The sequence below is a fragment of the Suillus subaureus genome (genome assembly GCF_016647635.1).
Source record: "Suillus subaureus strain MN1 chromosome Unknown BJ212scaffold_18, whole genome shotgun sequence".
In the NCBI taxonomy this organism is placed as follows: Eukaryota; Fungi; Basidiomycota; class Agaricomycetes; order Boletales; family Suillaceae; genus Suillus; species Suillus subaureus.
Window position 1 is genome coordinate 464,550 of NW_024538574.1, and position 14,932 is coordinate 479,481.

Consider the following 14,932-nt stretch of genomic DNA (forward strand, 5'->3'; position numbering starts at 1 on the left):
GGATAACGTTGCTGCCTTGATTAGTCTAGCTCGAGGCACGCGTTTGCACAGGTCGGACGTGCAGATCTTCCAAAATTTAGCTAAACACTACACTCCTCCCATCAAATAAGTACTTGATCCAAGGCTATGCAAAGACGTAATATTTACTTCAGAACTTCATTCCTTCTCAAGATCAACGCACTCCGAAAACTCGCTCGGTCGCAACCCGCAGGCAAACTCAAAACTCACCCTCAATTAGTTATCAGATTACTATCAGATTTACTGTGACAGATAACCTGTTACCCTGGGAATGCCGGAATTCCGTGGGTAAGGAATTAATATTAATTAACGGTGGTCAATCAAAAAAAAAACATTTAAGCAAGGCGTCATGATCTGTGAAAACAATACAAGACCTTCATTTAATGCTAGCGGCTTCTTAATCATGCGCGTGAGCACTGAAGAATTACTGTCTTGAACATGTGAGACCAATTGTAACAGCAACATTGGTTTATTACTTCCAAGGTTCGACGGAAATGACCACCTAAACTTGGAAATCCTTCTCACGCAGCTCAACGAGCAACGTCGACATCGACATGGATCAGGTCGCAGCGAAAAAGATTCTTCAAGAGCTCATCAAGCGTGAGGATCTGAAGAACAAGACATGTGTAGACTGTGGTAATCCAAATCCACAATGGGCTTCAGGTGAATACATGTGTTCCCTTTCCTTGCGTCCCTCGGTCATTCCCCGAAAGTTAGTTTCGCGATATTTCTGTGCTTGCAATGCGCTGGTGTACACAGAGGGTTCGGAGTGCACATCAGGTGAATTTGCGAACCTGTGTGCACATTCTTCAACAACCAAATCTCACGCGACGATAGCTTCGTGAGATCAGTTTCAATGGATACTTGGCAGGCGGATCAGATCAAGCGTATGCAGGTGGGTAATTGTTTGCTGAGTTTACAGCCCTCGCTCACTTGTCCCAAGCTCGGCGGGAATGCTCCTTTCAGACAATTCATCGAGTCATACACGCCAGCAGATCAAGGCGGATATAAGCAAGGTACAAGTGCCTATGACACCTACCATTGTTGGGCAGCTTCGCAATATCGCGAAAAGGTATGCCGACCATCTTATCTTCAATTTCGGACTCAACTTTCTCCAGTTGGACGCGGCCCTAGCCGAAAAATCCTGGTCTCCATCTCCCCCACCAACATCCAGCTCTGGGAGCGGAGCGAACTCTCCAGGCCGTCCATCTTCTGCGCAAGGTTTACGCAAGTCGCGTACCTCGGCACGTAACCTTACATCTCCGGTGTCCTCCGCGAATTCGTCGCAACCCTCCCTGGATCCAACCACTATGGATCAAAAATCTGCCAACGAGGCCTTTTTCTCATCCCTCGGTCAAGCAAATGCCACTCGCCCTGCAGATTTACCCCCCTCCCAAGGCGGTCGTTATCAAGGATTTGGAAACACGCCCTCACCTCCGACTTCCCAACACCCGTCGTTAGGCCTTTCATCCACCTCAGCTCCCACGCTTCAAGACTTCCAGGATAATCCCGGAGCCGCCTTAAGCAAGGGCTGGTCACTCTTTTCTGCAGTTGTTTCCGGTGCATCGCGTGTCGTCAATGAAAATGTGATTCAGCCTGGAATGGAGCGTGCTCTGGATCCAAACCTGCATGCTACCGTTCGGGGGTACATGTCAGAGGCGCAACGCCGCGCACAGGATGCAGGTCGTTCGGCAAATGAATGGTCCAAAACTCAGTTGGGTGTTGATGTTGCTGATCAAGTCGGAGGTGTTGTGGGGACGGTGAGAGACAGGTTAGGGTCGGGGCCACAGGGTTCTGGGTATGGAGCTCTACCGATGCATAATGATGGGGAGACATCGGCTTTATATCACGATGACGCAGAGGATTTCTTTGGCGAGTATTCTGACGGTCGCACAAGCCTAGGTCAGTCATCTGTTCACCCCGCTTCAGCTACGTCGAAGACGCCTGGACCTGCTTCGAAATCTAAGGACGATTGGGATGAGTGGAAAGATTTCTAATAGGTGTTGTGGGATTTGATGGGTGCACAGTAATATAGATTTAGACATTGAAGGATACCCTGTGCCATTTGTAGTGACCGTCTGTAATGCTGGTGTGTAGTGAACACTGCTAGTGGTCAATGTAGCCAAGTGCTATAGGACATGTTTACATGAAAGTGTGGGTCCTCAAATAACGTGAATGGCGCCCTAGTTCCGGCCGCGCTGAACATCCATGAAACAGCCGACGAGCGTTCTTATTCTCCTGTGAACCGTTTGCTATCGTTTGTTTCTCACAGGCTGAATCGTTCATTGATCATGCAGTCTGTCCTTAAGCGTGCAACTCGGTCATCGATCGTGTCTGCACGACGCTCCCGGAGGTATCATGCTTCGGTACTCCCTTCGCTGATATCACCTGCCTCGCCCGAGTTTCGGGAGAAAGCAGATGCCATGGACTTACTGGTTGCGGATTTGGAGGCCAAGTTGGAACATGCGAGACAGGGCGGAGGTCCGAAGGCTGCAGAGCGAATGCAGAGCAGGGGAAAGAAACTACCGAGGGAACGGTCAGTGAGCTCACTTTACAATTTCCTGGACTCTGAAGCTCTCGGGCAATCATCGCTGAAGTACTCCATTAGTTTGTCGTTGCTACTGGACCCACATAGCCCGTTCTTGGAGCTGTCACCACTAGCAGCCCATGAAGTTTACCCGGAGCATATTCCTGGTGCTGGGATGATCACAGGAATTGGTGGAATATCAGGGCGGGAGTGTATGGTCGTCGTGAATGATGCGACAGTTAAAGGAGGGTCGTACTATCCTCTGACTGTGAGCGGATACTGGCACAAGTTGCACGCAGATTTAAATGTTGATAATTCTTCAGGTCAAGAAACATTTACGGGCTCAGGAGATCGCACGGGAGCATGGTCTTCCGTGTGTCTACGTTGGTATGTCGTTCATTTTTCTGCCACGTTGTTTACCAAACGCAATATTTTCGATTCAGTCGAATCAGGGGGTGCGGCACTACCTCATCAAGCCAACGTAAGTCCATGAAACAGGGACAGACAGAGTTGTGACCAGCGCTCCAGGTGTTCCCCGATAAAGAGCACTTTGGCCGCATATTCTACAACATGGTAACATAGATCCGAAGCATATGCGTGCCGAATGTCATGTGATGCTCACTCGCTTCTTAGGCGCAAATGTCTGCTCTTGGCATTCCACAGATTGCACTAGTACATGGCATATCTGTCGCAGGTGCGTAAGTACCCCAGAACACTGTTTTTGTCTCACTTCCGGTCCAGGTGGAGCATATGTTCCCGCAATGGCGGACGAGAATATTATTGTTGCGGAGCAAGGGCGTATTTTCCTCGCAGGGCCACCCCTGGTTAAGGCTGCTACAGGCGAAGAAGTTGATGAGGAAACTCTCGGCGGTGGATTAATGCACTCAAGCGAAAGCGGTGTGACCGATCATCTCGCGCGAGACGATGAACATGCTATCGCAATAGCAAGGGGCATGGTCGGCGACCTCGGGATTGCTGGGTGGAAACCAACTGGTGTACGTGATGACGCAGGGTTAACTTTTCCTCTCATTGATGCAGAAAATTAGCCATCAGCAGTGCCAGAGGACCCTGTGTACCCCGCTTCGGAACTACATGGTATTGTTGGCACTGATTCGCGCCAGGCTTTCGATATGAGAGATGTGATTGCCCGGATAGTAGATGGTAGCCGTTTCAGAGAATTCAAGAAGGAATATGGTCCGACCATGATTACGGTAAGACTTTTTTGTTATCCTCAGCCTATATTCCCTTACAGAGTGGTCCAGGGCTTTGCTCATGTGCATGGGTACGAAGTAGGTATTGTTGCGAACAATGGAATTCTATTCTCGCCATCGGCTCTAAAAGCCACACACTTCATCCAATTATGTTCACAACGTCAAATTCCACTTTTGTTCTTGGTGAACGTCACTGGCGAGTGGTTGTTATAGTTCCAGCTGCTAGATCACCTGACCTATCCCATCTAGGCTACATGGTAGGTTCGAAGGCTGAGAGAGGAGGGATTGCGAAAGATGGTGCCAAGATGGTTCGAGCAGTTGCATGTGCCGATGTTCCGAAGTTAACCGTCATTGTCGGAGGAAGTTTTGGAGCTGGCAATTATGGTAATGCGTGTTCCATTGAGGATCTTCTCTTGGATTAACGAATATGTTCTTCTTTAGGAATGGCTGGGCGCGCTGTAAGTAACCTCCGTTTAGATATATTCATTGGTGGCTTCACGTTCGTGCCTTGTAATCCAGTACTCCCCGCGGTTCCTATGGATGTGGCCCGTAAGTCCCGAACTCTTTGAAATGCAGTTCCTTGCGATAACAGTCATATCAGAATGCGAAGGTATCTGTAATGGGCTCTGGTCAGCTATCGCAAGTCATGGCTACGGTCTCTAAGTCAGTTCCCTAACACAAATATTCCCTTCTACGGACTAAGCATCACTTGCAGAGATCCAAGCCAGCACTCATCGCTGAAAGCAGATATCGAAGCGCAGTCAACGGCGCTCTACTCTACTGCTCGTTTATGGGATGATGGTATTATCAAGCCTGCGGACACACGGGATGTGGTTGGTCTTGGGCTCGCGCTGGCAGCAAGAGAGCGTTCTACGTCACGCGGGAGGGGATCGGTTGGCTCGACTACGTGGGACGGGAATGGAAAAGGATTTGGCGTGTTTAGGATGTAAAGATATTTATTTTATCCGGATGGTCGGACGGTTGAACATTGAACCTCAACCTTCCTGCGAGCAATGGATGTTTGGCCGATTACTTCCCTGAAGCCGAGCAATATTAAACTTGCCATATTCGTTTATTTGTTTTCAAGGCTTTTGCCAAACAACGCCCTGGCAGTGCAAGATGTATCGTCATGTAATTATATTATTTGGATACTGCTCCTCGATACACCAATGCGTCATTGATAGACAAAACCTTCTTTGTTATCGTCATGTCGTGTGAAACGTCTTTGAACCAGCTCTCTGCGGAGACACGTGCAAAACTACGTTCCGCACAACTCCTTACTTCCCTGCCACAAGTGGTTTCAGAGCTGCTGCAGAACTCCTTGGATGCCAGAGCATCTCAGGTGGATATTGGTGTAGACTGCGAAGAATGGAGCTGTTGGGTGCGAGATAATGGTGCTGGGATTAGCAAAATTGGATTGACTATGATTGGCAAGGGGTCGGAGGAAGGAAGATACAGTGAGTCGCATTTTATGGTATTCAGATGTGTCACTCAACCAGTAACTGCAGATACATCCAAAGCATATACACCAGCATCCCTAGAGTCTGTTTCGACATTTGGCTTTCGTGGAGAAGGTCTTGTGCTATTCCATCCGTTATCCCAAATTGAATGGTCGCTGAGACTTTCCATAGCTCTATCATCAATGGCTGAATTATGCTGTTTGGAAGTTTCGTCACGCACATCTCAGTCTCGGGAAAGCTGGTCTATCATTCTCAAGGTTCGTGAGTGCGCCTGTTGTGTGAACACGACTCAACTAGTATTGCAGGGTGGGAAGTCTTTGTACTCAGGTCCATCGATCCGGTGGCGAAGAGAAACTGCGGGAACTGTCGTATGCGTCAGGGATGCATTCTTTAGCGTGGGCCAAGTGATCTACTATCATGCATCGCATTTCTTCTTATGACGCGCACATATAGCTTCCTATTCGTCGTCAATCTCATCCCTCTGCAGCTAAGACAATAGATGCGATCAAGCAAGAGCTTGAGGCGTACGCTCTCATGTTTCCCGGAGTGTCATTCACTCTTCAAGATGACAGCAAATCCAGAGAAAATGCCTCAAGCAAAGGGCACGTTCTCCGGGTTCCAAAGGTACGTAAATATTTTAAAACAGATGACATCTTGTTTCACACTTGACACGACAGACCCGTTCAATATTGGCTGCATTTCGACACATGTATGGTCGGGCACTGACCGAGGTGAGAAAATAGATTCGAACCCAGCGTCATTTACTCATGATTGACTGGTACAGCATGTGGAAGAGATGGATGCTACATTCGAAGATCTGAAGGTGGAGGGATTTATGTCCCTTGTTGGAGCACGTTCGAAGGTGAGAAAACCAGCTTGCGTGACACCTGTTGACTCACGATGCAATAGGCTTATCAGTATCTGTGTGAGTATTGAAGTAAGCATATTTGCAGCGTTTGCTGAGTCGTTTCTCAGACATAAACAAGCATCCGATATCATTCTGTGATCTTCATCGCCTAATTGACAGTAAATTCTCGAGTAGTACGTTCATAAAGCATGTAAGTCGCATATCTGTGGTATCGTCACGTTTCTTATGTACTGTAGGCGTATGACGAAGGGGGGGAAACAAATCTGCGATCATGTAAGTTGGTCTGCTTCAACGAAGAATGTTATTCTAAATTTAGTTCTAGCGGTGCGCCGGTCGCCCCGAAAAGGCGAGAAGAAACCTGTCTACGTTCTAAATTTGGTCATACCAACGCGACTCATTGATAACTGCCTGGAACCAGCAAAATCCGCAGTTCAGATTGAGGTGTGTAAACTTTTGTCCATGACAGGCCCCCGGGAGATTTGAATTTGGCAAATACAGCATAAGAACGTTGTGACAACATTCCTCTCTTCTGTGATAGATTTGTTTTTGATTCGACATGGTTTCGCATCCGGTAAACGCGGTGCTGAAGAAGGTTGTGATCCCCCGCCCAAGAAGCGCAAAGTCTCAATAGTTTCAAATAGTGGGGCCCAAAATAATGTCCCTCAGCCGCCAACCAGTAGGAAGGCAGAGCCGAAGGAAGCACGGGCGGTGTTCATTCACCCAGTGAGCAGTTGGGAGCCTACTGTTAAGCTTTGATACTCAGCTGATCGTGAATGAAAGGGGAACATCTCCGAGGAAATTCCGCAAACGACAATTTGGGAAGATCCTGCCGCGGGTGAAATGTTCATCGTGGATACTCGCACTGGAAATTCATATTCTCAGAATTCGCGGCACAAGATCGACGGAACGGACACGGCTAACGTGAACCGTGTTTCGCGAATTTCACGTCTTCTGAGGAAAAGTCAGGATCCTGGACAGGGCGCATGTTCCGGCCCTACTCATGATAAAATGCCCGATTGGCTACAGGAAGCTTTGATTGTAGGTTCAGAATGTTTGAGATAGATATTAATTTGATCTTTCGGTATCTAAGGCGAACGATGCGTATGCTACCACGGAGCCAAGGATTCCATCGCTGCCGCTCTTTGCTAATCAAGCTTCCGACGATCAGGGATGTGCTTTTGTTCACTCTAATCATCTTCGTGTTGCGCCCGCGCTTTTGGGACACCATATCTCCAGTCAGGATCATCAAGCTCCGAGCACGCACGAACCAGATTTCACAAAGGAGACTTGTTGAAGGCACAGGTCATCAACCAGGTTGACCGCAAGTTCATAGCCTGTTTAGTTGATTTAGATCATTCTACGCATCGGGAACATGGGAAACCCCCAAAGAAGCTTGCGGCAGGTGGCTCAACTCTGATCCTAATTGACCAACACGCTGCGGATGAACGAGTCCGAGTCGAACGCTTTCTAACAGAAATTTGCTCTGGTTTCCTGCGACATTGCGAGGGAACCGGGAGCGTCGAAGTTTTGGAACTGTCTCCCGCTGTACCTATTTTACTCACACGTCATGAAGCTTCGCGCTTGGCGACCACCGAAGTACGATCAGCATTCGACCGGTGGGGTATACGCTTTGAAGGATTGGCTAAGTTGACCTCGTTGGAATCGGAATGTGCGGGAGATGAAGCAAGTGGCGGGTATGTGCAGGTCTTCGTCAGAGCAATACCTGCGATTGTGGGCGACAAGGTGCGTGTAGACATTTGCATGATGTTGCAGGCTCATTATCCTGTGGTATAGTTACTCATGAACGATGAGTTGCGAGACCTTGTTAAAGGCTACCTGGGAACTCTCGAAAGCGAAGAAGCGTCTCCCCCTAACCTATCGCAGCACAAAGACGCTGATAACATCAAGGACGACGAGTCGCGGTGGCTCAAGGCTCTTCGCTGGTGTCCACGGGAGCTTCTGGATTTGATCAATTCAAAAGCATGTCGTGGTATTAACATTAAAGTGCTCTCGATACACTTTTACTCACTACTTGATCACTCAGGCGCGGTCATGTTCAACGATCCACTATCACTGGAACAGTGTGAACGCCTTGTGAGACATCTTGCTGCGACTGCATTTCCCTTCCAATGCGCCCACGGAAGGCTAGTTTCTTTGATTGTCTTTGTTTTACGTTTATTCATTTCTGCACTTCTCCTAGACCCTCCCTCGTTCCTTTGACCCATGTAAGTATCAAGAGCGGCAGGCGATCCGCGCCGGCATTGGATTGGACAAGGCTGAGCTGACTCAGGGCGGGCTAAACTATCATTATTGTGTTCGCCTTGGAGACCTTTATGAGAGCCGCCCAATCTAGTCGGTATCCTGGACACCGTTACATACATTGATGATCTCATTGTGGTCTAATGGACCTCGCACGATTCCGGAAGGCGCACGTTCGCCGAAGGAATAACGAAAAATCGGCTCCTCAACAACTGAGGAGCCTGGCTGATATTTGAACTACAATTACAACCCGACAAATAAGCTGATCGCGGCAAGCCCAAAAGAAAGAAATCTGAGAGAAAAACGATCTGCGGATGATAGACACTTATCTGTGACCATGTAGTGGTGTAGGGAGCAAAACTACTGTGGTTAGTTCTGCCGATTATTTGGGTTTTATTTTATTTTCACTAAGCTAATGGACCGCGTGATACCTAGCGTCGTGCGGGCGACGTGCTTTGTTTGAGTCGGACTCAAATATCCTCCACTCCTAGTGGGCGTGTTCGATGTTGACTGTCTGTGACAGTTTGTTGTCACATCTTTCACGTGCCTGTTTTTTCAAGCTCCGTCCTCCTATGGTGGAGTAGGACTTACCTAGCAGATGTTCCAGGCAGGTTTAGGGTTGCTGCCCTCTTTCTAACCTGCCTCGTTGTCTCGCTAGCTAGTATTTTGATTCAATAATATCACTTCATTCACATCAAAAGTCCTTTCTTCATGACTGATAATGGAGAGACCTCTATGTCACAAACGATTCCGTTGTTGTTTGAAGAACAGTCCCAGCCATCAACTGACCTCTCCTGCATCAAAAGATGCAGTGAACTTATCAATCAGTATCGTCTCAGAAACAGCAGGAAGTCTAACACCATTCTTGCCCTCTGAGAAATCCTTCTTGACTCACCAGCAGTTAAGGGAGGTAGAAACCTCGATGACTCCCTTGAAGTGTTTATCGGATTGCTCAATGACATTGATGCATCAAAATCTCAAGCTTCTGAGCATGGACAACTCTCTGGTGAGCAGGACCAGGAAGAGGAAACTCAGCGAGAGAATAGGGGGTCCAGCGAATTCAAAGAAGATGAGGTTGGAGGAAAGAGATCCAGAGATGAGTCTGAGTCCAGTGAAGATGAGCAGATCTTGTCCAAGAGAGTTAGGACTGTTGACACCTCAAAATTCCCTTGGGCCCAGTCACGCTCATCAGCACTTGCCTCTCTTCCACTGGATATCAGACAAACCTATAAGCAGCTCAACAACTTCACCAGAGATCCAAAGAGCGTCATCAGTAACATCTTATCCACACCAGGATGTCCTCCTTTCCCACCTAGTGAACAGCTCAATATCATCTGATGGAAGTATGTTGACCTTGGAAAAGTCCTTGATTCAGCACACACCACCAAGTTGGATCCAAAACAAACCCACATCATTGATGACGAGGTTGAACTTGCCCTTAGAGTTGCCAAGTTGTCTGGTGGAATTAAGTCATCCTCTGACCATAATATCACCTTCACAATGTACATCAACGCTATCGGATTTGTCTTCCTGCAAAGGCGACATGAATTCATCCAATATAACACCTATCTCAGCCAGCTCTTCCATGCCATGGAAGTCCGACTCCACTCTTGCATCATTGAATTTGATCATTCAGTCAGAAACCAAATGGCCATGCAAAGAAACTTACACCTCACTGATTATTCCCAATTTGAACATCTCTGCACAACCTTCCTCACCTCTTTTGGCGTTGGTGCCAATTCCTCCTCATCCATGTCTGGTACCAGGGGAAGATCGAATCAGAGAGACAGAAATGGAGGAAGGGATGATCCCTGTCATAAATGGAATAGAGGAATCTGTCAAAAGGCAGACAGTGAGTGTAGGTTTGTGCACTGCTGCAATTGAAGGGGGTGTTGAGGAGTGCATCTGTCATATCCCACAATCCGGACCCACATTCCATCATATTCCCACGCCTTCCGAGCCTATGTCCGGACCACACCCCATATCTGACTCATTTCTAGATCCCCTTCTGCTGTGCTCCACACCTCAGCAGGATCAACTATGCTCTGGATTTACCCCTGAGCTCCGGACCATTGGATCTCCACTGCTAGCCTGATCCATACCCCCCTGTCCCATCCACCCTATGCACACTCCATCCAGCAAGACATCCAGACTTCACCTCGTCTCGGATTCTGGACTATATCCACCTTCTTGTATTCTGGTCCTGTATCCACCTTGTCTTCCGGATCCCCAGATCTCTGGACCTCCGGATATTAATGCTGGACCTATTCCCACCCTCTGTCCGAGATCCTGCGCTTATCCCCATTTAGGCATCTCTACCTTTCCAGCTTTCGGTTACCTCTTCTTCTGTCTTGCTTATTGATCCTTGTATGAGTCTTCATCTCTGAGTTCATTTACTTATGTTCTGTCTTACTTACTAATGTGTTTCCACATGCTTGTACATAGCCCTGCTCCTTTGCTTATTGATCCCCTCAGATATTCTCCAGTATATAACCCCTGTAGATACTCCTGTAGTTCCTCAGTTTGAATATCAACTTAGACTTGCCCAATCCTCTCTTGGACTTTGGTCCACCTAAGTTTGTCCTACCCATCAGGCCTAGGGATTGATTCCCTAGGCTGGAGCTCTGCCTTTCCAGCACTTACCCTCTTTCTGGACTTAAGTCCAATCCCTGTCTCTCCAACTCTACCTCTGTTTGTTTCTACATCGGACTTTGTCCGATGTAGCCCCTATTCCTTCCAGACCTCCGGACCTCCTGTCCCTCATACCTCCAGGCATCCTGTCCTTCGGACGTTCCGCCCTCCTAACCCTCAGACATCCTATCCTCCTGCCCTCCTGCCCTCCTGTCCTCCTGTCCTCCTGTCCTCCTGTCCTCCAGTCCTCCGGACCTTTGGACCTCCTATCCTTCCATCCTGTTTCCTGTAGAAGTATTACCTTGCAGTGGGAACTCTCCTGAGCACTTCCTGTGTTCCTCCGGAACTCTCCCACGCTCCTCCGGAAGTCCTCTAGCGCTCTCCAGCAGAGTAGCCAGCCTCCAGAAGTCCTCTGGACTTCGTTGGACCATCATCGGACCTCATATGAAATGAAGGGCACATACTCGGGTGAGGGGCACAGCGTACAAGCTGAGGCCAAGCCCCTCTGAGTCAGTCTCTCTCCTCCTTTGAGCAACATGGTTCTTAACAGCATCGTAAATCTGAGTGTCCCAACAAAGGAGGAACTTAATTGGACCATTGCTCATGGTCAGCGTTTTTGGCATAAGGGAGTTTGGAGTTCGAGTATGTCTGCTTGCAGTTGTACTGCCCTATGGACTGGATCTGTGTTACCTATGCCTTGCCCACCTTCTCACAAGTTTTCTAATCAAAGTGCTATGAACACCATTCAATCCCATCCATCACTATTCAAAGTCTCAACACCTATCAAAATTGATGTCTTTGAAGCTCTTTTAGTGGATCATCCTAATCCTGAATTTGTGTGTTCCATGTGCATTGGTCTTTGGGAGGGTTTTTGGCCTTTTGCTGATATGCACCCTGAGGAATGGCCACTCACTCATGATAACTCTGATCGTCCACCTAAAACTGAGGCAGAGCGGAATTTTCTGAAGGAGCAGATTGATAAAGAAGTAGAAGTGGAGCACTACTCTCAGGATTTCAGACCAGATCTGCTTCCTGGTATGTATAGCATGCCAATTCATGCTGTACCTAAACCAGGAACAAACAAGCATCGGCTGGTTACCAATCACAGTGCTGGGAAGTATGTGCTCAACAACATGATTCCTCATGATGCTATTGCTGGTGTCACCCTTGATAACATTCACAATCTAGCTAATGGACTGCGGGTCTACTGGCATTCATGGCCCTTTGCTTGTCTCAATCTTTGGAAGGCAGATGTTTCAGAGGCTTACCGGCACATGCCTATGCACCCACTATGGCAAGTTAAGCAGATCGTGAGTTTTCAAGGATGTTGGTATGTTGATTGGTGCAATGTTTTTGGAGGAAGAGCATCCCAGAGGATATATCATGCCTTTATGTCCCTGGTCATATGGATAGCGATCTTCAAAATTTTGATTCACTTTCTTTATATCTACATTGACGATTCCTTCTCTTTCAAGACAAGCAGGACCTGGAGATCTACACACCTTATAAGAAGCTTTTGCTGCATAATCTGGACAAGCTCCTCTGCCTATGGGATGCTATCAGGCTTCCTCATGAGGAATGGAAGCAAATATTCAGTCTTGAGCTTCCTATCATCAGTTTCAATGTCAATCCTAACCTTATGCGGTGACACGCACGAAACTTGTTTTGTACATGGTCATGACCATATTATGATTTATGCTACTATGATTTATGTTACTCTTCATTTCAAACTATGAAGTCACTTGAATTTTTCTCACAACATTAATTTTATTTGGACATTTCAAAGCATGTTTCACCAAGAAATGGCTTAGCTGTCCATGTAAATACTTATTATGCCACTTATCTTTTCTTGTATATGAAATAAACATGTGTCAACATTTTATTTGTATCTATGTATCCAAAGCTGTGGAACCTGACAAACTGATACTATGATTAGAAAGATGATGATTGGTAAAGCACAACAACAAGGCAGTGCTAACACAGCCCTTACCAAGCATTATTACAAAGCATGGCAGTGTTATGGTCTTAACACAGCCTTTGCCAAGCATTCTTACCAAGTATTCTGTAAAATTCCAGAGCATTCTATAGTCCTTTCTCATAATGATTCATACTGACTCAGCATGACTCAATATGACTCCAATTTAATTTAAGTACATTAGTAATCAATAGCATAGCCACTAGTATAGTAGTATATAAGGGGCTCATTTTCCCCTCTTGTGAAGTAATCAAATTTCATTCCCAAGTATCAATCATCCAATCAGAGTGAGACAAAGTTTAGGGGAATCAAAGGGGGATCAGTGCATACACCCCTAAGTTTCTTTACCCCTATTATCTAAGTGAACAAATAAGTGACAAGTAGGAGAAATATTAGCTTATTTACTCCATTCTTTTACCACATTCTTCACGCATTATTCAGAAGTATTTGAGGCCACACACTTGAGCCATATTTGATTACACAAGTAGTATTCATTCTAGTTCTCTTTTAGACACAGGAAAAGTTCTGTGGGGAGAATCACACATATTATTCATCAATTAGGGAAGACAAATAAGACCTACAATCTGTCAATGAATATCAAGAGCTTGGCCACTTAAGACTACATCAAAGGGTATACTCTGTTCTGGACTGCGTCATACTCATAGTGAGTGCCTGAGCAGCAGAGAGTTGGTTTCAAGGCCACATATTGGGATGATTTCGCTAGTGAATTTGATCTCCATTGCTGAAGATAAGTAAGAAATATCCACAGGGATATATTATAGCTCTAGTCATTGCATACAGCTGCAACATATTATTCTGAAGGTCATAGCACTGCATCATGCCAGTTACTGACTTTACTTGAGATCATAGCACTGCCTCAAGCCAGTTATTTATTTCCACACTTCTTTGCCCATTTTACGTCACTAGCATTCACTTGAAAAGTTCAACAGAAAACCTTGTCCCCCACGAACGGCTATGTTATCAACCATTGGTATTTGTCTGAACCATTGACCATAGAAGGATAGTGAATTTGGTGACTTTTCTGCCTTTCACATCCTAGCAAGACAGCAGGCACAGATGTCTGATGATTCCTGTACCCAACTCATTCAAGCCCTTTTGGACTTTGCACAGCAAGGAGCCAGATGCTCTCTTTGTGATTTTCAGCATTTGGCAGGGTGGTTGAACTGGGCACTCAATGTCTATCCTCTGTTGCCACCTGGTTTGTCAGCCCTTTATGCCAAAACCACTGGAAAGTTGGAGTCCAAAGCTTTGATTTGGGTCAATCATGATATTGTTTGCAAACTCTCTTGGATCATATGTCATTTGCGGTCCGCAGAGGGTATCTTTTTCCTCAAATCCATGTCCTGGAATTTCAAGCATCTTCTGGAGAATGTCCTACAGGTTTACACTGACGCTTCAAGGGACAGAATCACGTTTTGGTTCCCATCCTTGAATATTGGCTTTCAAGCAGAACTTCCTGGGTCTGCGCCGGTGGGAGTGATTTTTTATTTCAAGGCTCTGGCAGTCACTTCAGCTCTTCTTGATGCCATCAAGCATGTTCAGCTGGAGGGGCACATTGCTATTTTTTGCGACAATCTCAATACAGTCAGCATGTTCAACTCTCTGGCAGCTCTGCCTCCTTATAATGGGCTGTTAATGGTGTCAGTTGATGCTATCATAGAGTCTCACATTGACTTCAGAGTGTTTTTTGTTCCCAGAGTTGACAATGTTGTAGCTGATCATTTATCTCGCTGGCGAAATCTCGAGGTCATTCAAGCTTCTCCTGGGCTTTTGATCTTTCCTTTTGAACCCCCTCAGAATATGCTGGGGGCAGTCAAAAAATGATCCATATTTCACCAAATGCCAGGCAACCTCTCCGGGAAGCCTGGTCTCTTGAGTGTCTCATCCATGAATGCTCGGTTCTTCTGGGTATGGCTCTTGATAACTCAACTTGCAGGACTTATTCATCACATTTAAATTCCT

General features: G+C 46.7%; 5 protein-coding genes across 5 annotated transcripts; all 5 read left to right on the top strand.

The window, feature by feature from the left end:
- Nucleotides 1-432: 432 nt before the first annotated feature.
- BJ212DRAFT_1357832 (ArfGap-domain-containing protein) lies at nucleotides 433-2,177 on the top strand. Its single transcript, XM_041335785.1, has 5 exons — nucleotides 433-681; nucleotides 732-798; nucleotides 856-913; nucleotides 962-1,090; nucleotides 1,137-2,177. The coding sequence occupies exons 1-5, from the start codon at nucleotides 573-575 to the stop codon at nucleotides 2,013-2,015; spliced, it is 1,242 nt and encodes a 413-aa protein (XP_041192594.1). The 5' UTR covers nucleotides 433-572; the 3' UTR covers nucleotides 2,016-2,177.
- BJ212DRAFT_1357846 (carboxyl transferase) lies at nucleotides 2,178-4,924 on the top strand. The gene is made up of 14 exons (XM_041335786.1): nucleotides 2,178-2,554; nucleotides 2,627-2,813; nucleotides 2,869-2,932; nucleotides 2,989-3,026; nucleotides 3,074-3,118; nucleotides 3,179-3,239; nucleotides 3,287-3,540; nucleotides 3,592-3,756; nucleotides 3,808-3,952; nucleotides 4,006-4,140; nucleotides 4,198-4,214; nucleotides 4,276-4,305; nucleotides 4,358-4,419; nucleotides 4,472-4,924. The coding sequence occupies exons 1-14, from the start codon at nucleotides 2,310-2,312 to the stop codon at nucleotides 4,704-4,706; spliced, it is 1,683 nt and encodes a 560-aa protein (XP_041192595.1). The 5' UTR covers nucleotides 2,178-2,309; the 3' UTR covers nucleotides 4,707-4,924.
- BJ212DRAFT_1357867 (uncharacterized protein) lies at nucleotides 4,896-8,851 on the top strand. Its single transcript, XM_041335787.1, has 17 exons — nucleotides 4,896-5,213; nucleotides 5,265-5,330; nucleotides 5,388-5,473; nucleotides 5,522-5,611; nucleotides 5,670-5,840; nucleotides 5,894-5,947; nucleotides 6,001-6,078; nucleotides 6,203-6,274; nucleotides 6,321-6,357; nucleotides 6,407-6,525; nucleotides 6,583-6,807; nucleotides 6,865-7,122; nucleotides 7,175-7,285; nucleotides 7,321-7,827; nucleotides 7,879-8,074; nucleotides 8,129-8,228; nucleotides 8,285-8,851. The coding sequence occupies exons 1-17, from the start codon at nucleotides 4,964-4,966 to the stop codon at nucleotides 8,367-8,369; spliced, it is 2,505 nt and encodes an 834-aa protein (XP_041192596.1). The 5' UTR covers nucleotides 4,896-4,963; the 3' UTR covers nucleotides 8,370-8,851.
- A 3,609-nt stretch (nucleotides 8,852-12,460) lies between these two features.
- On the top strand, nucleotides 12,461-14,320 carry BJ212DRAFT_1211191 (uncharacterized protein; the record flags this gene model as incomplete). Its single annotated transcript, XM_041329232.1, has 2 exons — nucleotides 12,461-12,618; nucleotides 14,014-14,320. Coding segments are annotated over 2 exons (465 nt in total), but the record flags the coding sequence as incomplete, so codon positions are not given.
- On the top strand, nucleotides 14,309-14,794 carry BJ212DRAFT_1272706 (uncharacterized protein; the record flags this gene model as incomplete). The annotated part of the gene is made up of 1 exon (XM_041331029.1): nucleotides 14,309-14,794. One exon carries the CDS (start codon nucleotides 14,309-14,311, stop codon nucleotides 14,792-14,794), a length of 486 nt encoding a protein of 161 aa, XP_041192598.1.
- Between the last annotated feature and the right edge of the window lie 138 nt (nucleotides 14,795-14,932).